Below are 19,813 nucleotides of genomic sequence, written 5' to 3'. Positions count from 1 at the left end.
TTCATTGAGATTTTTATAATATTAAATTTCAAATTTAAATTTAAAACCTGCAATAATCTGATGATAGGTATATATATTTTTCCAATTCGTAGCAAATAAAATATCACAAATTTTTCATTGTCTCAAAAGGTCGAATCTCAAAAGAACAAATCTAATAAACCTTAAAAGTTAAAACACAGCATCATAGGATAAAGTTTAATAGATATGATTTTGTCATTCCCATGTAGCAGAGATCATGGAATTGGCAACACCAGATTGCTCCAAGGTTAAGTTAGATTCAAACTCCAACGTCTTTGATTCACCTGGAATCGCCTGTGTTAGCTTCAGTGGCTTCTTCCTCTCTGATTCCTCAAGCTGAGAATAGCAGAAAGACCAGAGAAGCTACAATGGAGACGACAGCAACAACATCTCAGAAAACCTCAGACAAATAACAAGAGTCAATGTTTGTTTCTTAGGAGGATTTGCAGACCTGAATACTGTCGGTTTTGAGGAAGTTTCTCTGGACTCTCTGTCCGTTTGGTAAACGGATCCCAACTCTGCATTGAACGCTGCGGTCGCCTCCCTTTGGTTCTTCCGGGAGAGGTGGGAACGTTGGCAGCACCGTTGTTGTAACAGCTTCAACAACTACTTCTTCTTCAGGTATTATTGCTGATTTGTCATCTGAAGACTCTTTCATGTCGTTGTCTTCCAAGGAAGCAGCCAATGCTCGTTGCAGTTCTTCTTCTTCCTCATCTTTTGCAACAACCTCTAAAGGAGGAACAAGTCAGTTTCAAAAGACCAAATCAGTTGCTGAAAAGTTTTTTAAAACTAACTAAACCTTTGGGTTTGGAATGAGGAGCCAATGAGAAGCTGCCTCTTGGCCGCTTCTTTGAGAGAGAAGCAAAGTGTTCACGAGGACCACCGTCCATGAACGGCACCAAATCCTCAAGCAAAGTCTCGGGTTCGACCATTCCAGACCACATTCTCATCTTTTGACCAGTTGTGGGATCAATCACAAGCACCACAGGAATGGATTCGAGCTTGTAGTAAGTGCAAACCTTCCTTCCTTCCGTGGTATCATCATAGACCTTAGTACCGGAAACAAAGCAGGAACTTAACCAATTCTGTAAAAAGATAGTTTAGGTTTAACCAATTCTATACTATTAATACCTGCCAGAAGATGAAGTTGGCCTTGATAGTCTGAGAAACAGCTTCATTTGCCCAAGTATCTCGGTTTAGCTTTGAGAAACAAACAAAAAAAAACTGGATGTGAGTGATTGAGTTTGCTTAGATGTGACTATCATTAAGGAAGTTTTAGAGAGTAACCATGTGAGAGCTAAACTCCGTGGTAGATTGGAGGTTGACGAGAAGCCATTTATCTTGAGAAGATGAAGTAGCTTTTGCCTGTCAATAGAGGAGGTCTAGAGAGTAAAGAAAGCAGACAAGCAATTAGCAAAAGCATGAAAGTTTGTAGAGGAACCTGCTCAAAGGAGCCGTGTAACATAAGATGGAAAGGAGGACGGTACAAGGAGGCCAAGCTATCACGAGGAGCTGATGCTGCCTCTGGTGCAGAAGCTGAGCCAGAGGCAGAGGAAGCACCCTCATCTGGCTCCCAGATTCCAGGGCTTTTTGGCTCTTCACTGAAGTTACGGAAAGCAATCAAAGAAGCTGGTTCACGCTGAGAGCTTCCCACTCTCGTACCCCTAATCACAAATGCAAGTGAATTAGAACTTAGAAGAGTATACCATCAGCATAAACGGTACGGAACTAGCAGGAAGACAAGTCTTTTGACCAGAGACCAGGACCTGATTTTGATTTTGCAGTATTAACGTAATCTAGATATTAATCATGACCAGAGCTAACTGAGACAAAAGTTAATCCGAAAACTGCAAGTAGATGCACAAAACATCAACTAGACCCCACCTCTGAATCCAGAAACTAAACAGAATCGTTTAGTAGTTAAGATCCTAAGTAATGAGGGTGAAAAACAAAAAAAAAGAGACTAACCCATAATACATAGAGTCACCGTAAAGAGTCTCCCTCACAACAGGTAAAGGAGCACGCACTTCATCTACTTCGTTCTGCATCCTTTCATTTCCTGTCTCAGCCGCCCTACAAATTGTAACACAAAACCATTAGCTTCATCAAACCAAAAATGGATAAAACTTTGCAGTAAAAAAATGAATATTATAACATTGATTCATACCCCCAAGAGTGTGCAGCCATGGGATCGTCGACCGTTGGCTGAGTGTGTGTACCACCAGATGGAAGAACACCAACTTCGCCTCCCACGTAGAAAAGCTGAATAGCTTCCTCAAGTTTCCAGCTTGTTGCCTTTCATACAACAAAATCATCCTAATGTTAAGTAGTTTTACACAAGTGTAGAGAAAGCAAAACAAACTATCAACAGAAGCGTGGTGAGTCACCAACCAAACAGAAATTAAGAATCTCATCACATAAACTCTCAATCACAATGCCAGATCGTAACACCACAGAGAATAAAACTCAATCTAATCTCCATTACAGAGATCTTATTACACAAAAAGGAACAATCTGTGTTCCAATCTAGGGTTTCAATCCCAAAAGTGTCAGTCTTTCGATATTATCTAAAGCCCTAATCTGAAATCAGAAACTCAATCAAGGGTAACCTCACTCAGACCAATCACATCAGTTGACTAGAAACAGACAAATCTACGAACCTCTAAGAACTGGCGAGCAGTTTCAGATGTCTGCCCGACAGCGATCTCAAGGAAAGAGGAGACTAATCTCTCCTGCTCACTCGAAGAGAGCATTCCCTCCATTGCTGCTCAACTCCGACAAACAAACAAACCCTGAAGAAGAAATTGAAAAAAAAACATCTAAATATGTGAGAAAAACCAAAAAAAAAGGCGAGATTTTTTCGAATGATCTGGAGAAAATAAGAAAAACCCATGAATCAAAATACCAAAGAATCGGACTTTTACCAGAAGATGAATCTGTAGAGTCGAATCCTGCCGGAGGAGAAGGAAAGAGATACACCGATGATGATATTTGTTCTCACTGCCAACAATATTTATTTACACGCATCTATATATATATCTCTCTCTATCTCGGACTTGTCACCTGAAAAGACGGTTTTAACCCTACAAGTCGAGAGTTATTTTTGACGGTAAGTTGAGGGTTGTTTGTGACATTTCCCAAACGCATACACGCATGTGAAATTGGCCCCATCATTAAATGTAACTATCAAGTTCATTTTAAGACATTGTCCCACATTATTAGTCTTTAATCATATCATTAACTTGTGGTATAACTAATACCTCCATTGCTATTTAAGTTTAAAATTTTCATACTCATTCCCTTTCACCAAGATGCATATTTAAAAAAAAAAAATTTCAAAAAGATACTTTTATATTTTTATCAATTATGATGATTAAATTATAAATTTCAAAAAACAAATTTATTAAATTTTTATTGGTTAAAATTATGAGAAAGAGATAATCACAAAGTTTTATGTAATTATAATTAAATACTCATCAAATATGTGAGAAAACTCGTTATTTTAAAATGAAAAAATACAAGTTATTTTGAAACAGAAAGAGTTCAAGCTAAGAAAAGTGAAATCTTTTAATCAGCTGCACAGCATATAAATCAAACCTTTTTTGTATATATATGCGTTTGGTAACAAATTTATAAACTTTTGCTTCATGTATCCAAAGAATATTATCACTACAAAGTAAAAAAGAATAAGGGGCCAATTTGCCTGAGAAAGTAAATAAAAGAACTGTGTTATCTTGTGTGTTCTCTGCTTTAAGAGTGTGCCAATGAACAAAAAGCCCTTATGCTGGTTTTGATCTCTCTCGTGGTGGAATCCGCAACCATGACTTCATTGACTCATACACTGCGAAGCCAATTGCAACCGATGGAACAATCTAACAACACAAAGACAAGTCAATGGAAGTAGATTGAGTTTTCTTGGTGTCATTCTCTTAAAACACTTGAAAATTGAAAACTTTATACCAGATTTTTACCTTAATGTAGTTGATACTTAAACCAGCAAACAACTGTCTCCAACCCTGAGTTCGAACAATCGTGTTAAGCCCATCAAATGTGTTCTTGTAACGTTTGTTGCTGCCATCACCCGTCATAGGCAGCAGATTCTCCACCTGTTGTCACACGAGAAACCATATAGATTTTGAAAAATTATTGCAAAGTTTGAATCTTGTTTCTAGTTTGATTATTATTATTTTTTTTTAACCTGCATTTGTCTCCTAACAACATCTAATGGGTAAGTCAAAGTCTGGCCAAATAAACCAGCTAAAGCACCACAAGGTAGATGCATTCGAACAGAGTTTTGATGCTCTTCAGGAACATGTCTTTTCAGTTCTTCGTATATGTAGAACTTAAGCCCCGCGTATGGAAGGATGCCGATCAGCGTTGGCCCTGCAAAACACACACAGGAAAGTCCAAACCTTTATTATCATCTTCAAATCCAAATTATAGAGTATATTGCAATGCACAACACACAAATAAAAAGTTTAAGAGTCATTTTGTTAAGCTAAATCAACAAAGTTTAGACTAATAAATTCCTTATAGAGTTGGTGTTGCCTTGATCCGAACGTTTAATAACTATTGATGAAGTGGGCTGCCTCTGTCAAGTGTCAACTTGAAATAGTACACTTTAAACATTAATGCAAGCAACTTTTGAGAGTGTTACCTATGCCTCGATATAACCCACGTGGTCCCCCTTCTTTATAAGCCATTGTAAGCACCTCTCTAATGCCTGAACATGCAGGTTGGCGGTAAAAGCCAATGGTACCACCTCGGAAACTCTGTCCTGTATCAGAAACCTTTATATACAAATAATAACAGCGATCAGCAGAGAAACTAAAAAGTCTATAGAAGATCGAGATAATAAAATTCAGGCACCTGGTAAGCTAGCTTAGTACGAGCTAAATCGAGGGGGTACGTGCACAAAACTGCAGTTCCACCTGCGGCTGAACCAGCCACAAGATCAACAACGGGACCAGAGCCTAAAGGAAGGTTGTTTTCCAAAATCCAGTCACGATAGACTTCATACGTCATGTAATGAAGAGCGGCGTAAGGGATAATCCTAATAACACTCGCTCCGTTTCCTCTGCAAGAGCTCAAGAGATTTAGCGCAAACATAAGAGTTATGAAACCACAAAGGAACTTACTTGTAGAATCCGAGAGGACCGTCGCATTGTAAGACCTTCTTTAGTGAGTGGGTCAAACCAAGGGACCTGAAGTCGTTGGTTCTAGTCTGTGGAGTTGATCATTAGATGGTGAAAACTTAAAAACATTTCATATGTAATCAGAGGCACTGAAACATTTTGATGAATAAAAAAAGGCCACCTCACCTGCAATAGAATTTTGATTCTTTCCAAGGGAGCAACAGCACTTTTAGCAACTGCACCAGCAGCTCCACCTGCGATAAGGGTTTTGGCAAGAACAGGCAATGTATCCACAAGGCTCATCACGTCAGAGCCTTGTGAAGAAACCATCTCAAAGTTATCAACACACGAAGAATCTCTGCCTTATCCCATCTAAATCTAGGGTTTACGTTGGAGGCAGGTTTCTTCTCAAAACTCAAACTTGTGATGAAGCTGAGAGGTTTCAGAAACGAACACTGAAGCAGATTCTCCTCCTCCTCCTCTGTTACAGTAATATTCATCAACTGAGTGAGACACTCTGCGACGATCAACGAAGATCAAATCATTCCAATCGCATAAGAATAAAACCAATCTTCAGATCCAATTGAAAGATATCACGTAGTTATCGGAGAAGATTCAAACTTGGTCTCTGCTCTGCTCTGCTCTGTTTACTTTATTGGTCGCGCATTCTCTCATAGGCTTTCTTCAAGAAACAGAGATGCTTTTCCTTTTTTTACGAGAGGTCAAAGTATATTCCATGTGCGGGCACTGAAAACGACCTTGTCCTCAACGTGACACCATTTTATGTACACTAGTTGGCCCATACACATAAGGCCCGCCTTGTTTTTGACTTTATCCGAATATCTCATTGTCCGAAATAATCAAATTTGGTATTACAAGACTAATAAAATTTTATATCAACATAATTTAATATTTTTTTTAACTAAAATCAATTACATTTGCATGCATGTTACGCTAAATTTCAAACGTTTGTGTTAATTAACAAAACGTTATCTATACAAATTTTTGACCGACCAGAGAGAGCGATCGGCGAGATATCTTTTGTTGCGGCCTTTTTTTCGTGAAAAAAACTAGAAAGTTGATCAAGTCACTACTATTTGCTAGAGCCTCAAATGCCAGCCATGGAATCTCTCATCCCGACTCATGAGCAATGGCGGTTCTAACTTCTAATGTATGATTGGATCCTAGACAAAGCGTTTTAAGAAGACTGATGATCCTAGAATGTTGGAGTAAGTTGTGTTTGATAGATCGAGAGTATTAGGATTTAGGATGATGCTCATCATCATCAGCACGAACCTTAGAGAAAATCGCATCATAACTTGGTCTCGATCTCTCTATTCCGTACGCAAAACAGAAAAGTGAATTTTCTTCTTTCTTTTTTTGTTTAAAAAAAAAAAACTGATTATCTTTTCTTGTTAGGGAATATTGATCAAAAATGATATTTGAGATGTTGAGTGTTACAAGCCCTAAGAGGTTTCATCTACACAATCCAAAATTGGGTAAATTATAAACGAAAATAAGTAAGAAAATTGAGGAAGAAGGAAAAGAGAACATCATTAGTTAGCGATTATAATTTGTTTAATCTTTTAATAATGTAGGTTGAAATTTGGGTCTGAAGACCTCTAACCAGCAATTATTTAGTGCAATTAGTTTGAAAGGAATAATTGACTACCAAAAAATTCAAAGTCAAAATTTGAAGAACACTATATAAAATAATGATCAGAAGTTTTTAATTAGGAAAACAGTTCATAGCCATACTAACAAAATAAGCCTCAACACCGACGAATGGTAATTTTTATTTAGCAAATATAATTGGGATTGACGTAAAACTATTGTGTGGTTAATGAGACTTGCGATGCCCCTGAGCTGTCAATTTGTAGTGCTGTAAATAGCAAGACAAGGTCAATTGCGTTAAAACAGATCATGTTGATATGTACTGTCGCTATTCATATGATTTCCCTTAATCTCTTTAAATCACATAGTCGAGTTTTGTGTTGTTAAAACTAACTATTACAGTGTATAATTCCACACCCATCACTATAAAATACAACATTTCCTGATCACTATACCCATGTTTATGATTGAGATCAAAATTTTATTCATCGATCAGTAATTCTGTTTGGATCGTTAATATGTGTACGGACGACGGTAGACAGAGATCAAGCATAAAAACATCATAATATTTGTATCCAAACGAAATTGTGTTTTAGTATTTTCAGGGGTTTCGATTAATAACTTTCTTGTTTTATTAACATCATGAATTAAACTTTGATGACACGTTAAAAAAATTACATGACATGTAGACTAAATTCTTTGTGTTATACATGATTTTGCTTTTCTTTTGATTATTTCTTACATTTCATTAGAACTTAACGTCAAAAAACTGTAGAAGGGATAAAAAGGAGATATCATGTGACATGAATACATGTCACGGTGGAAACCTAAGACCATTATAATTTCACACCATATGTGTGGCCACCACAAATGTATAGAACAGATGCGTAGTACATATATATGAATGTGTTTGTCTCGAACGTTCATTTTTAATTGTTTGTATGAAAAGGCCAATTCAATTATGTTCGTCTAGTAAGCTCCAAACTGTCTTCCCAAAATAGGAAGGCAAAGAAGAACAAGTTAAGAAGCAACCTCGTCACCACTTATGGTTATGGTATGGACAATTCCTCAAAACACTAGCCTATCAAAGATGCTCTCTCGCTACTTTTCCAAAGTCAAAAGTCAATTTTCAAAATTTTGCGTAACCATTTTAATATGTATATTGAACTATACTCCATAATCTAAACCTAATTCGGATACTTTACTCAGTTTCCTTTTGATTAAAATGTTAAAGTGATGCAAGAGTAGAAAATGAAGGGGAAATAATCAAATACTCCTGAATATACATGACTCTTCTCTTAAAAACAAACATCTTATAATCATAAAATTATAATTTAAGTTTAGAATGTTCAATATTTAAAACAAGCTATAACTCTTAATTAAAGTAAATTTACTAGAGTTTACCTAAAAATAATATTATAATTTCAAATTATTGAATCTAAGAAGAGAATATAATCATTTTAGTTTGTTTCACTATCAAGCAAAATAATAAAAACAATACGTAAAATAAAAGGCAACGTATTTGAAAAGGTCAGAAGGGCATATATACTACCACGCGTTCCCGCAGCTAAAAGGGACCGCACTTTGATTATTTCGCTAGTATATATCAGGGCTTATTTCGTCTCATTTCTATCACTCACATCAAATATATTCAGCTCATCAAATCACTTATCCATTAGCTCTTTACAAAATTTGTTTTAAGTGAGAAAACTTCTTGTTATAACACTACTATGGCGATCTTCAAGATTCTTGTGTTGCTATTATTAAGCTTCTCTTGTTTCTGTCAAGCACAGCTCTCTCCTACTTTCTACGACCAAAGTTGCCCAAACGCTCTATCAACCATCCGATCCTCAATCCGAACCGCCATCAGCCGTGAACGTAGAATGGCTGCTTCTCTCATCCGTCTCCATTTCCACGACTGCTTCGTTAACGTATGTATATTAACATATGATCGTCTAATGCATGTATACACACCATGTTAATAGACAGCTCTTAAATTTATGTTTGGTTTTGATTTTTTCTTTTGAAGGGTTGTGATGCATCGGTCATGCTCGTGGCAACTCCTACCATGGAGAGTGAGAGAGATGCAGTCCCGAACTTTCAATCAGCGAGAGGGTTTGAAGTTATCGACCAAGCCAAATCAGCTGTTGAGAGAGTGTGTCCTGGTGTCGTTTCTTGCGCTGATATCATTGCCGTTGCTGCTAGAGACGCTTCCGAATACGTAAGTACTTAGTAATATATGTACGCACGATCACAAACATATATGTTCACTAAACGTTGTGTTGTGCGTTGTTAATTTTGGGGAAACCACATGCACTTTTTTAACACTATATTATAACAGCTAAATGAAAAAGCCAACATAAAACAATTGCATTATAACACTTAATTCGATTTTTCATAGTTCTAACTAATTCTTAAGTATGTAAAATTTGGCATCATCAATAGGTCGGAGGTCCAAAGTATGCAGTAAAGGTTGGCCGGAGAGATTCCACCGCTGCGTTTAGAGCTATAGCAGACAGTGGCGATCTCCCCAGTTTCAGGGCAAGTCTCGACGAGCTCTCTGATCTCTTCCTTCGGAAAGGTCTCAACACTAGAGACCTTGTCGCTCTCTCAGGTCAGTCCCAATAAAAAAAACTTATTTGTTATCGATTTTTCTCCTAATGGCTTTGCTTTTGACACACGTGAACCCTATATATACAGGAGCTCATACATTAGGGCAAGCTCAATGCGTAACGTTCAAGGAAAGGCTGTACGACAACTCGAGTGACATCGACGCCGGTTTTTCGAGCACACGTAAGCGTCGCTGTCCGGTCAACGGTGGGGATACAAATCTAGCACCTCTTGATCAAGTGACACCAAACTCGTTCGACAATAACTATTACAGAAGCTTGATGCAGAAGAAAGGACTTTTGGCGAGTGATCAGGTTTTGTTCGGAGCCGGGGCTTCTACGGACAGTATTGTGTCGGAATATAGCAGAAACCCTTCTAGATTTGCGTCTGATTTTGGAGCTGCAATGATCAAGATGGGAGATATTCAGACACTCACCGGCTCAGCTGGACAAATCCGAAGGATATGCACTGCGGTTAATTAATACTTCTCTCCAGGAAAGTTTGATGACTTTGTAAAATTCATGTTATTATTTTTTACATTTACCCATTAAATTTGTTTCATTGTTGTAATTGTATGTAACTGATTTCTTCAATAATCCATTTGTCATCTGAATATTATTGGAATAAAAATTTATGTTTTTCATATATTACACGGTTCTAATCTTTAAAACTAACCAAACCGAATTTTTCCAAATCAATGTTCAGTTTTACTATGTTAATGTTATTAGTTACAAATTCTAGGAGCATTAGCTAGGCATCAGTAAAAAGTCTAAAACTCATATACTATTATCTAAAAAAGAATAATATAAATATTCTTATAATTTAATTAAATTTTAGTTTCAACAAAAAATCAATAATTGAGGATAAAAGCATGTTTGAGTAGAAAGTTGGACTGTTTAAGGTTAACTGTTTTCGACGAAAAAAAGGAGGACGGAGACCGGGACTTCTCTCTCTCATCTGTGAGATGAGATGAAGCTTTCTCCGGTGTTCTATCATTCCCGTTTTTTAGGTTTTGCTTCTGAGAAGCCGTTGTTCCTTATGCAGGTTTCGCTGGCACTGTTTTCGGTAGAAGAAAACTTCTCTGGCTCCGTTCTCGCCGGCTTATGATCCCGGGGGTGGAGACTTTCTCAGTCCTACGACGCCGACTATTTGCAAAATACCCGTTGTGTTTGTGTTCTAAATATCTTTTGTGATTAGTGGTGTGAAGGTCCTGGATGAGATCTCGAAATAGGTTTCGATGGACGTTCTCCGTGGAAAGGGCTCAGGCGCTGATGGTGGTGAGGTGATTCCAGGATTTGTGATGATGTATGGATCGTGTGGGTGTGGTGGTTCTACGATTGGATGATATCTCGAGGTTCTCGATGGATGCTCTCCGGTGAAAGGACCAAAGATGATGAATTTGAATGAGTTGGAGTTCATGGTTCCGACGGTTTCCGGTGTCTCGGTGAAACGACGTTCGGTTTCCCGGTGGTGACTCAAAGCGGTGAAGGAGCAACGGTCTTGTGACGCGTGTCCATCGCTTGCTAAAGCTTCAACACGTGTTTCGTCCTCTCAGCGCGCGGTGCGGCGCCTCTTTTGTTTTTAGGGTTTCGGTGTAATGGGTTTCCGGCTAATGGGCTGACGGCCTAGGTTTATGTTAAATTTGCCTATTCTGTTTCTTAAACTTTCTGTGTATATTTTAAATGTATGATTTTTTTTGTTGGGCTTAATCCCTTAATAATAACTATCAGATGGAAAAAAAAAAGCATGTTTGAGATTTTAATAATTTTCTTAAAATTTGTGCATTCACCTAAAACTAACTACATTAAAAAACAGAGGGAATATTCTCTAAAAAGAATAATATAAATATTCTTATAGTTTAGTTAAATTTTAGTTTCAACAAAAAAATTCAATAATTGAGAGATAAAGCATGTTTGAGATTTTAATTGGGAGATATCATTTGAGAATTCATGAGAGGTGTTGTAAACTTCAATTTTATTTCCAGCTAGCCTTGGCTTTTCCACGTGGAACAATGACAACAACTTAGCGTGTCGGTCACCACAACTTGTCCTCTTCGAAAGAATCACCGGCTACTTCAAGTTACTTTATAAATCTGCTCTTCTATTGCTTCCACGTCATTCTCGGTATATTTCCCCATCACGGTCGTTCTCAATCTTATTTCTAGAACACTATAAAAAAAACAGGAAAAAAACAAAAAAAAACTAAACAAGGAAGGAAGGAGAAGGAGAGAGGAGAAGTGATTCGATTCTATTCGATTCTCTATTCATTGATCGAAGCTAAAACCATCAACGAATCCGACTACATTTGATTCCTATGAGATGAGAACCCGCGGCTTGTTTCTGATGCACTCTCTGTCGTCGTCTTCCTCGGCATCATCGCTTAACCTCAAGGAGGCTACGAATTGGTGGTGGGACGTGAACGAGTCTCCGGTCTGGCAAGACCGTATCTTCCACATCCTCGCTTTCCTATACGCTGTCGTTTCCGTCATTGCTGTGGTACGGAGATTATGAATCGAACTTTGCTGATAAAAATGTATAATTTTGATTTAAATGTTACATTCTTTTTATTTGTGTAGATTCAATTGGTAAGAATACAATTGAGAGTTCCAGAATACGGATGGACGACGCAGAAAGTCTTTCACTTTCTCAATTTCGTCGTGAACGGAGGTGTGTGTTAGCTGCAAAAACGTGATCTTGTTGTCTATCTTTTAATTTGTTGATTGTTTTGTACTCTTCTTCCTCTTTGTAGTTCGAGCTCTAGTGTTTGTCTTCAGGCGTGATGCACAGAACATGCAGCCAGAGGTTTGTTTGTTTGTCTTCATTGACTTTTTGTGATTATATATCAACCTCGTTGACGGTCTGATTTTGCGCTTGTAGATTCTACAACATATCTTGCTTGACATTCCAAGTCTTGCTTTTTTCACAACGTATGCGCTTCTTGTCCTCTTTTGGGCTGAGATTTACTACCAGGTAGAGTCTGATTTTTGGTGTATATGTTTTAATTAGTGCGTTGTTGTTTAATGTTTACTATGTCCCAACAGGCACGTGCTGTATCAACTGATGGACTGAGGCCAAGTTTCTTCACTATTAATGCCCTTGTCTATGTAGTTCAGGTGAAAATTAATACTATTAAACTTGTTGTTATATTGCCTCGCATCCTTTGTGTCTGATTGATATGGTTTTCAAGCTCTGATCTTTCGTGTGAATGCATTAATTTCAGATTGCACTTTGGTTGGTATTGTGGTGGAAGCCTGTTCACGTTACGGTTATCATTTCCAAGATGTTCTTTGCATGTAAATAGCTTGAAGTGTTATTCATCCTTGTAGATAGTTTTTTGTATTCGGTTACATCTCAATTCTTGTGAATATGTATATTGCAGGTGTGTCATTGTTCGCTGCCCTTGGATTTTTACTATATGGAGGAAGGTAATAATAAGTCGTTTGTCACTTGCAAATGCTACACTATGATGGTAGCTTCGTTTATATTCTTGTTACCTGCTGCCACAATTGAATTTGATGTTTGATATCATTTTTGTTGATGATAAACTATCTCCTCGCAGGCTTTTCCTAATGTTGCAACGGTTTCCAGTAGAATCCAAAGGGAGGCGGAAGAAGCTGCAAGAGGTGAAACGTGAATTTCAAACTAGAAAGTTGACAGATTAAGTTTCATATTTACTTTACCCAATTTATGTGTTGTTGTTTATGCGTATGACACAGGTTGGTTACGTGACAAGCATATGCTTTACGTGTTTCCTCATCAGATGTATCATGGTAAGCATATTAGTGATACTAGTGGTCAAATTTTGAAGCTACAGCTAACAAAGAGCTTTTTATTTCATCTTTTTTCATTAATGGTGTAGATGTGCTTTAATGCGTTCGACGATGCAGCGGATCTTGATGTCTTGGATCACCCCATCCTAAATTTCATATATTACCTGGTAAGCTATATACATAATGGATCATGGATGTAAAAATAGAAGTGTGAAACTTGTTTTGAAAATCTCTAACAGAAGTCGTGTTATCTGGTTTAATTACAGTTGGTGGAGATATTACCTTCTTCTCTGGTCCTCTTTATACTAAGAAAGCTTCCACCAAAACGCGGTATCACACAGTACCATCAGATTCAGTGAAACTGAGAGTGTATCCCATGGAGATGGATGCAAACAATTGAAACACCTGAGGTAATACAATAATAGAGAGAGAAACAATTCAAACAGCTGAAAATGGTGGAACGTTAATATCTTCTTTTTTTTTAAGCAGGAGTGTTAAGATCGTGTAGGTAAATCGTGGGGAGGATCTTGCTCCTCTTCATAGATATAATTGTACATGTAAAGGATTGAAGAATGATCAGTTGTGAGATATCTTCTTAAACTAATTGAATATGGTTTAACTAGTAGTTATAGTCTCTCTTGTTCTTATTAACTAATGGTCTCAGAATGATAAGAGTTCATACCTTGCAATGGTTTAATTGAGATTTCCAACTTTGTGTTTAAAATTCAATGATCATTGGTATTTATGGATCATTGCTGGCTATGCATTCAGTGTTTGCTTTTAAGAAAAAATTAAATGCAGTTCGTCGCTTTCGGCTGGTTGGTCATCTTGCTACCATTCTTTTCTTCTCTATTCGACTTTTGACATAATTGAAGCTTAGGTGAAATTTGCTTTGCTACAATTATGCCTTGGCTTGATTCTAATTCTGTAATTAGTTTGAAGTTTGTCTGTTTACAACGCTATTTATTTTACCTATTTTGTGGCAATTTAGAAGCATGTAGAACTTACGAAATTAGTGGTATATAACGGTTAAGTTGATAAATTTGAGATTGTAGGAAGAGTTAAGAATCATCTTACAAATTTATTATGATCTGTCGATTGATTAAAAAACAATAGTTCTAATTAAGCTTACAACAAAGTTCAAATGAAGACGCAACCAGTGGAAACCGTGAATTGTAGGGGATTATTTTGTTACGTACTGCTAAGATTAGTAAGCACACATGCAATCGAGACGTCTTCCTCTTTTTAACTCTCTTACTAAATTTTTTTGTCGTATAAGCACACGTCGTCGCCGGATCAGTAAAAAACAAAACTTACCGATCCAAGGACTCATAAGAAATAGCCTCCATCGCGTTTCTCAAGAAAATGACGGTGTGATATAGGACAAAGACAAAAACTATCTAGTTAAGACAAGAGAAGCACCACGTCATGTGGAGCCAACCGAGTTGGCTTTTTCTTCCTTTTTTTTGTGAATCTTACGTTAAAGTGACGTGGTTGTTCAGCAATCTTTTTACGGCTCACCTTCGAGATTTTAAACAAGAGAAAATAAATATCAGAAGATTCGTTACATTTTAGGCCCTTCATCATTTTATAAAAGGAACTTTATGTTTTAACATCTAGTTATTGCTATGTTTTATTATGATTTGGTTTAATAACCTTTAGATTTTTTATGGACCAGTTAGTTTTGTTACCACCTTTTTACAAAACATAGGTTTATTGTATACTTCAAAACAAAAGTAGTTTGTCAACTTTTAAAAGCCGAGAATAAAGCAAATTTCAAAGTAGTTAAAAAGCAAAAATGTAAAATAAAAAGTTGGTTAATTAATATTTAATCACTAAGATCTGACAAATGTACAAAGAAATAAATTAAAACACGCACTTAACCACGCACCAAGTCATTGTCTTAACTCATCTCCACTTTTAGTACAGCTGTTTCTTTTGTCTGTTTTGTCTGCATGAACACTAAACCTAAAAAAGAGGGAGATTTTGAACTTATTGCCATCGAAGGACTCTTTCCGAGTCCTGATTCTGAAAACATGGCGAAGGGCTCACTTCCTCCTTTATTCACACTTCAGGACTCACTTCCTCTCCTATATAAACCATCACACTTCCTTTCGCCGTCTTCACCACCAAACCCTAGCTTCGTCTCCCATCCTCATCCTTTACCTTTGGTTTATTCATCTGAATCTCCATGACGATTCTCATCGACCACTCTGATCACAATGGTTCGTGAATCTCTTTACCTCTCTAGTCTTGAAATGATCTGCTAATAATATTGTGCAATGAATATTTTGGATTAAATTTCAGCTTATATTCTTTTGTGGGTTTGCTTGGATTATGTTTTTAGAATTTGATGATTGAATTTGAGTTTACGAAGATGCAGGTAATGATAATGTAGAGAAGAATGTAACAGAGGAAGAAACAGAGTTGGTGTTAGATGATGGAGGTTTTGTGGCTCCTCACACCAACTCTTTTGGTCACACCTTCAGGTAAATTTCTCTCTTTGAATATTTTTCATATTTTTATTATTACCTAGGTCCATATACTGCAAGATCGAAACTTCTTGTTGTCATATAAAAAAAAGGGATTATGATGCTCAAAGTGAGAGGAGGAGAAGTGTGGAGGAGTTTTACAAAACAAATCATATTGGCCAAACCGTTGACTTCGTTAGGAGGATGAGAGAGGAATACGGAAAGCTAAACCGAACCGAGATGAGTATTTGGGAATGCTGTGAGCTTCTTAACGAGTTTATCGATGAGAGTGATCCTGACTTGGACGAGCCTCAGATCGAACATTTGCTTCAGACAGCTGAAGCCATCAGAAAAGATTACCCTGATGAAGACTGGCTCCATTTGACCGGTCTTATCCATGGTAACTTCTATTGATAGCATATTAAATATATTTTTTAATTACCGGCCGTTTTGTAATGATTTTGTTTTTGGTGTGTGTATGTGAATCAGATCTTGGAAAAGTTCTTCTCCACTCTTCATTTGGTGAGCTTCCTCAATGGGCTGTTGTTGGTGATACATATCCAGTGGGATGTGCTTTTGATGAGTCTATTGTTCACCACAAGGTATATATATAAGAGATCCCCTTAATACACTTTGAAAAACTAAAAACATTTTAAAAACTGATTCCATGTTTCTTGATGCAGTACTTCAAGGAGAATCCAGACTTCAACAGCCCGAGTTACAACACCAAGTACGGGATATACAACGAAGGCTGTGGGCTTGACAACGTGTTCATGTCTTGGGGGCATGATGATTACATGTACCTGGTATAAGCAAACTACAGTCTCAACACTTGTTTACGTTTGCATATAAGAATCTTTGTTTGATGCAGTCGCTCTGTTTCACAGGTTGCCAAGAAGAACAAGACTACATTACCATCGGCTGGCCTTTTCATTATCAGATACCACTCGTTCTACGGTATATGGAATTTACTAGTGTCTGATATGTTCAAATCCACCGATAAATAAACGAGTCAAGATTATCTTATTCATGTTTGTGTGTTGATAGCGCTTCACAAGTCAGAAGCATACAAGCATTTGATGAACGACGAGGACAGAGAGAACATGAAGTGGCTGAAAGTGTTTAATAAGTTTGATCTCTACAGCAAAAGCAAAGTCCGTATTAAAGTTGAGGAAGTGAAACCATACTATCTCTCCCTTATCAACAAGGTATGTATATTTCATATTTACAATTTTGAAGCAAACCTGCGGGTTAGTAATAATCGGTGTTTATTGTTGGCAGTACTTTCCGGCAAAGTTAAAATGGTGAAACTCAGTCACAAGTAGGAGGAGGAGGCTTTCTAATAAAGTTGGATGTGATGAGAATGTGACTCAAATATGTGTAAACTTAAAAGGCAGAAAATGTGCCTTGATGAATAAATCAGAGTGTTGTTTCATTTTTGCTAATATTATTTCCCAGTGGTACATTTCGGTTGAAAGTCTAAAAAGTATTTGTCACTCATTATAACAGTTCTAACTATGCTAATATAATTAGACCTTAAGACTTGTAATATCAGAGAACTAAAAGCAGAGGTCATCACTCATCAAAACCTTAACTCCCCCTCTAAAAGAAATATGATAATTACTCGCCTACCAAGTAAAGGACCATGAGATGGTTCTTACTCTTGACTCTGATTTGAAATCTCTTAGTCAACGTTTATATATTCAGTAATTTTTTTTGTTTAAAATTTTAATTATATTACTAACTTACACTACAGCAGAGGTCATCAAAACCTTAACCCCAACTTCAAAGAAAATAAAATTATGATAATTATTCCCCTACCAAGTGAAGGATCATGAGATGGTTCTTACTCTTGACTCTGATTTCAGGTTGGAAATCTCTTAGTCAATGTATATATCCATTAATTTTGTTGTGTTTAAAATTAAATTATATTACTAACTTATACTAAAGCAGAGGTAATCAAAACCTTAACCCCAACCTCAAAGAAAATAAAATTATGATAATTATTCCCCTACGAAGTGAATGACCATGAGATGGTTCTTACTCTTGACTCTGATTTCAGGTTGGAAACCTCTTTTAGTCAATGTTCATATGTCCATTAATTTTTTTGTTTATTTTTTTAATTATATTACTAACTTTTTTTTTTTTTGAACACCTATGTTACTAACTTATACTCCATAAAAAATACTACTAATATTAAACTGTTGACTTAAAAATTTAAAATAAAGGAAAAATAGGAAATGACAGTAATAAAATATTGGAATTTAGAACTAGTCAGCTAGACTAAAAAAACAAAGAGACAAACAGTAGTATAATTAAATTTAATATAGAGATTAAATATACATGTTGAATTGTTGAGTAAAAAAAAAAAACAAAAAAGAGTCGCCGCTGTTAATCTGATACATACAACATAGCGCTCCCCCGAATAGTCTTTCCTTTTTCGTTTCTAGGGTTCTCTCTCCTCTCTTCTCTCTCTCACAATATATAATCTCTCTTTCTCTCTCTCTCCGAATCCAAAATACAGAGCTTGGCTGAAAGAGAGGGAAAAATAAAATAAAAAACCGATCTTTGGCTGCTCTTTTTTTTTTGTTGGTTTCTCTCCGTACATTCTCACCGCCGGTGTTTTGCGAGCAGATGGAGGGACGCGCGGCTGAAGATGTGTTTAAGGACTTTAGGGGAAGAAGAGCTGGTCTCATCAAAGCTCTCACTACTGGTTAATACTTCCCTTCTCTCTCTCTCATCTCTCGAATCTTTGTTTCCTGTCTTCGAATCTAAAGCTTGTTTCTTTCTCAAGCCTTGTAACCGTTTGTTCTTCATTCTTAAAGCATAAAGTTAACACCTTTCGTGTTTTATTTTGCTGGGATTTTGACTGATTCATGATTTTTTTCTTTTCTGTGGGTGCAGATGTACGCAAGTTTTACGATAAGTGTGACCCTGGTGAGTTTTATCCTCCCGCATTGATTCTTCTCTGCTTTATTTCACAAAGTTTTTATCTTTCAAGTAGTTTGAGGTTATGGATTAGTTTGTGATGATGAACTCTTGTTTCTTTGTTTTTTTTTATGTACAGTTGTTGTCAGTGTCCTAATGTTGTAGATCTTTCATTATCTTCCTCTTCGGAGTAGTTTGAGTTTGTCTCCTTTTCTAAGGGTAATTCTGTTTTTTTTTTTAATGTGTGCAGCCAATGAAAACTTGTGTCTCTACGGACTTCCAAATGGGTCGTGGGAGCTTAATCTTCCTGTCGACGAGGTCCCTCCTGAGCTTCCTGAACCAGCTCTTGGCATCAACTTCTCAAGGGACGGTATGCCAGAGGAAAACTGGGTCTCTTTGATTGCTGTTCACTCTGACTCTTGGCTCATCGCTGTTGCCTTCTACTTTGGTGCTCGTTTCTCTTTTGATAAAAACGAGAGGTATAATAGCTTCCTTTCTCTGCTCTGTGTTCTATGTTCTTGAGTACACATGTTTGGTAACGCCACATGTTTGTAACTGGTGGTATTATATAATTAAATTTTGTTTCAGGATGAGGCTGTTCAAGATGATAAATGATCTCCCAACCATTTTCGAGGTTGTAACTGGCAACGCAAAGCAATCCAAGGATCAGTCTGGTAACAGTGGCAGAAGCAAGTCTGGTGGTGTCAAGGTATAATAGAAGCCTCCTGTTTAATTCTCAGTCTATTTATCTATCTCTCTTTGTTAACGTTCTCTCCTCATGCAGGCTCGCCAATCTGAATCTCAGACTAAGGCTGCAAAGAGATCCCCCCCACCACCATCAAGAGAAGAAAGTGAGAGCGGAGATGATGATGGGGAGGAAGGCGAGGGGCAAGGTGAGTTTTGTGGGGTCTGTGGAGAGAGCGATGATGGAGAAGAGGAGTTCTGGATATGGTGTGATACTTGTGAGAAATGGTTCCATGGAAAATGCGTCAAGATCACACCTGCAAGGGCTGAGCACATCAAACATTACAAATGCCCTTCTTGCTGCGGTTCCAACAAGAAACACAGAGCTTGAAACAGTTGCATTTGATTGTGTAGTCTGAATGTGATTGAAACTACAGTTAGTAATGTCTCTTTTTTTTTTCTTGTTGATCTTTACTGTTATTATCAAAATGCTGTGACTAATTTTGTCTTGTGATTCTTATAAAAATTATGTCTTTAAAGGAGTCTATAGTCAATTAGCTATTACTATTTCTCTTCTTGGTATG

The 19,813-nt window shown here is 37.0% G+C and overlaps 6 protein-coding genes across 11 annotated transcripts; 4 read left to right on the top strand and 2 right to left on the bottom strand.

The window, feature by feature from the left end:
* Positions 1-53: 53 nt before the first annotated feature.
* LOC103872255 (plant UBX domain-containing protein 7) lies at positions 54-3,098 on the bottom strand. Of its 2 annotated transcripts, none has more exons than XM_009150588.3 (10): positions 2,943-3,098; positions 2,679-2,810; positions 2,186-2,313; positions 1,987-2,091; positions 1,460-1,682; positions 1,306-1,383; positions 1,150-1,218; positions 818-1,067; positions 470-747; positions 54-381 (listed from the first exon to the last, which is right to left on the bottom strand). In XM_009150588.3, the coding sequence occupies exons 2-10, from the start codon at positions 2,778-2,780 to the stop codon at positions 214-216; spliced, it is 1,401 nt and encodes a 466-aa protein (XP_009148836.1). In that variant the 5' UTR covers positions 2,781-2,810; positions 2,943-3,098; the 3' UTR covers positions 54-213. The 2 variants fall into 2 exon arrangements, with proteins under 2 accessions (XP_009148836.1, XP_018508147.1); XM_018652631.2 differs by having other exon boundaries at positions 2,679-2,805; positions 2,942-3,074.
* A 507-nt stretch (positions 3,099-3,605) lies between these two features.
* Positions 3,606-5,767, bottom strand: LOC103872254 (mitochondrial carrier protein CoAc1). Its single transcript, XM_009150587.3, has 7 exons — positions 5,340-5,767; positions 5,157-5,242; positions 4,888-5,095; positions 4,676-4,808; positions 4,217-4,401; positions 3,990-4,124; positions 3,606-3,890 (listed from the first exon to the last, which is right to left on the bottom strand). The coding sequence occupies exons 1-7, from the start codon at positions 5,481-5,483 to the stop codon at positions 3,798-3,800; spliced, it is 984 nt and encodes a 327-aa protein (XP_009148835.1). The 5' UTR covers positions 5,484-5,767; the 3' UTR covers positions 3,606-3,797.
* A 296-nt stretch (positions 5,768-6,063) lies between these two features.
* Positions 6,064-10,024, top strand: LOC103872253 (peroxidase 4). Its single transcript, XM_009150586.3, has 4 exons — positions 6,064-8,698; positions 8,797-8,988; positions 9,213-9,381; positions 9,468-10,024. Exons 1-4 carry the CDS (start codon positions 8,498-8,500, stop codon positions 9,857-9,859), a joined length of 954 nt encoding a protein of 317 aa, XP_009148834.1. The 5' UTR covers positions 6,064-8,497; the 3' UTR covers positions 9,860-10,024.
* A 1,419-nt stretch (positions 10,025-11,443) lies between these two features.
* LOC103872252 (protein TOM THREE HOMOLOG 1) lies at positions 11,444-13,898 on the top strand. 2 transcript variants are annotated; one of them, XR_633667.3, is made up of 12 exons: positions 11,444-11,872; positions 11,953-12,043; positions 12,126-12,178; positions 12,254-12,346; positions 12,418-12,489; positions 12,597-12,669; positions 12,756-12,801; positions 12,936-12,999; positions 13,093-13,146; positions 13,236-13,313; positions 13,413-13,556; positions 13,636-13,898. XR_633667.3 is itself a non-coding variant. In XM_009150585.3 (11 exons), exons 1-11 carry the CDS (start codon positions 11,696-11,698, stop codon positions 13,503-13,505), a joined length of 894 nt encoding a protein of 297 aa, XP_009148833.1. In that variant the 5' UTR covers positions 11,444-11,695; the 3' UTR covers positions 13,506-13,898. The 2 variants fall into 2 exon arrangements, 1 of the variants encoding a protein (XP_009148833.1); XM_009150585.3 differs by having other exon boundaries at positions 13,413-13,898.
* A 1,179-nt stretch (positions 13,899-15,077) lies between these two features.
* On the top strand, positions 15,078-17,117 carry LOC103872250 (inositol oxygenase 1). Of its 4 annotated transcripts, none has more exons than XM_033272142.1 (8): positions 15,078-15,371; positions 15,524-15,635; positions 15,749-16,017; positions 16,107-16,219; positions 16,301-16,423; positions 16,505-16,574; positions 16,665-16,825; positions 16,899-17,117. In XM_033272142.1, exons 1-8 carry the CDS (start codon positions 15,338-15,340, stop codon positions 16,923-16,925), a joined length of 909 nt encoding a protein of 302 aa, XP_033128033.1. In that variant the 5' UTR covers positions 15,078-15,337; the 3' UTR covers positions 16,926-17,117. The 4 variants fall into 4 exon arrangements, with proteins under 4 accessions (XP_033128033.1, XP_033128034.1, XP_009148830.1 ...); XM_033272143.1 differs by having other exon boundaries at positions 15,082-15,371; positions 15,530-15,635; XM_009150582.3 differs by having other exon boundaries at positions 15,087-15,371; positions 15,731-16,017.
* A 683-nt stretch (positions 17,118-17,800) lies between these two features.
* LOC103872249 (PHD finger protein ALFIN-LIKE 7) lies at positions 17,801-19,804 on the top strand. Its single transcript, XM_009150581.3, has 5 exons — positions 17,801-18,330; positions 18,522-18,554; positions 18,796-19,024; positions 19,134-19,254; positions 19,330-19,804. Exons 1-5 carry the CDS (start codon positions 18,252-18,254, stop codon positions 19,618-19,620), a joined length of 753 nt encoding a protein of 250 aa, XP_009148829.1. The 5' UTR covers positions 17,801-18,251; the 3' UTR covers positions 19,621-19,804.
* Positions 19,805-19,813: the final 9 nt, after the last annotated feature.

The sequence above is a fragment of the Brassica rapa genome, chromosome A06 (assembly GCF_000309985.2).
Source record: "Brassica rapa cultivar Chiifu-401-42 chromosome A06, CAAS_Brap_v3.01, whole genome shotgun sequence".
NCBI classification, from domain to species: domain Eukaryota; kingdom Viridiplantae; phylum Streptophyta; class Magnoliopsida; order Brassicales; family Brassicaceae; genus Brassica; species Brassica rapa.
This window is presented reverse-complemented; position numbering and strand designations above follow the sequence as displayed.

Excerpts from the sequence above, each read along its gene's own strand:
- LOC103872255 (XM_009150588.3), bottom strand. The coding sequence starts at position 2,780 with ATGGAGGGAATGCTCTCTTCGAGTGAGCAGGAGAGATTAGTCTCCTCT. Across the intron at positions 1,683-1,986 it reads GGTGACTCTATGTATTATGG|GGGTACGAGAGTGGGAAGCT; the intron begins GTTAGTCTCTTT and ends ATTTGTGATTAG. Across the intron at positions 748-817 it reads TCCTCATTCCAAACCCAAAG|AGGTTGTTGCAAAAGATGAG; the intron begins GTTTAGTTAGTT and ends TTCCTCCTTTAG.
- LOC103872252 (XM_009150585.3), top strand. The coding sequence starts at position 11,696 with ATGAGAACCCGCGGCTTGTTTCTGATGCACTCTCTGTCGTCGTCTTCC. Across the intron at positions 12,802-12,935 it reads TTTTTACTATATGGAGGAAG|GCTTTTCCTAATGTTGCAAC; the intron begins GTAATAATAAGT and ends ATCTCCTCGCAG. Across the intron at positions 13,314-13,412 it reads TAAATTTCATATATTACCTG|TTGGTGGAGATATTACCTTC; the intron begins GTAAGCTATATA and ends GTTTAATTACAG.
- LOC103872250 (XM_009150582.3), top strand. The coding sequence starts at position 15,338 with ATGACGATTCTCATCGACCACTCTGATCACAATG. Across the intron at positions 15,372-15,523 it reads CGACCACTCTGATCACAATG|ATGCAGGTAATGATAATGTA; the intron begins GTTCGTGAATCT and ends GAGTTTACGAAG. Across the intron at positions 16,018-16,106 it reads TTTGACCGGTCTTATCCATG|ATCTTGGAAAAGTTCTTCTC; the intron begins GTAACTTCTATT and ends TATGTGAATCAG.
- LOC103872253 (XM_009150586.3), top strand. The coding sequence starts at position 8,498 with ATGGCGATCTTCAAGATTCTTGTGTTGCTATTATTAAGCTTCTCTTGT. Across the intron at positions 8,699-8,796 it reads TCCACGACTGCTTCGTTAAC|GGTTGTGATGCATCGGTCAT; the intron begins GTATGTATATTA and ends TTTCTTTTGAAG. Across the intron at positions 9,382-9,467 it reads AGACCTTGTCGCTCTCTCAG|GAGCTCATACATTAGGGCAA; the intron begins GTCAGTCCCAAT and ends CTATATATACAG.
- LOC103872249 (XM_009150581.3), top strand. The coding sequence starts at position 18,252 with ATGGAGGGACGCGCGGCTGAAGATGTGTTTAAGGACTTTAGGGGAAGA. Across the intron at positions 18,331-18,521 it reads CATCAAAGCTCTCACTACTG|ATGTACGCAAGTTTTACGAT; the intron begins GTTAATACTTCC and ends CTGTGGGTGCAG. Across the intron at positions 19,025-19,133 it reads TCTTTTGATAAAAACGAGAG|GATGAGGCTGTTCAAGATGA; the intron begins GTATAATAGCTT and ends ATTTTGTTTCAG.
- LOC103872254 (XM_009150587.3), bottom strand. The coding sequence starts at position 5,483 with ATGGTTTCTTCACAAGGCTCTGACGTGATGAGCCTTGTGGATACATTG. Across the intron at positions 4,402-4,675 it reads TGGGTTATATCGAGGCATAG|GGCCAACGCTGATCGGCATC; the intron begins GTAACACTCTCA and ends TGTGTTTTGCAG. Across the intron at positions 4,125-4,216 it reads TTGTTAGGAGACAAATGCAG|GTGGAGAATCTGCTGCCTAT; the intron begins GTTAAAAAAAAA and ends GTGTGACAACAG.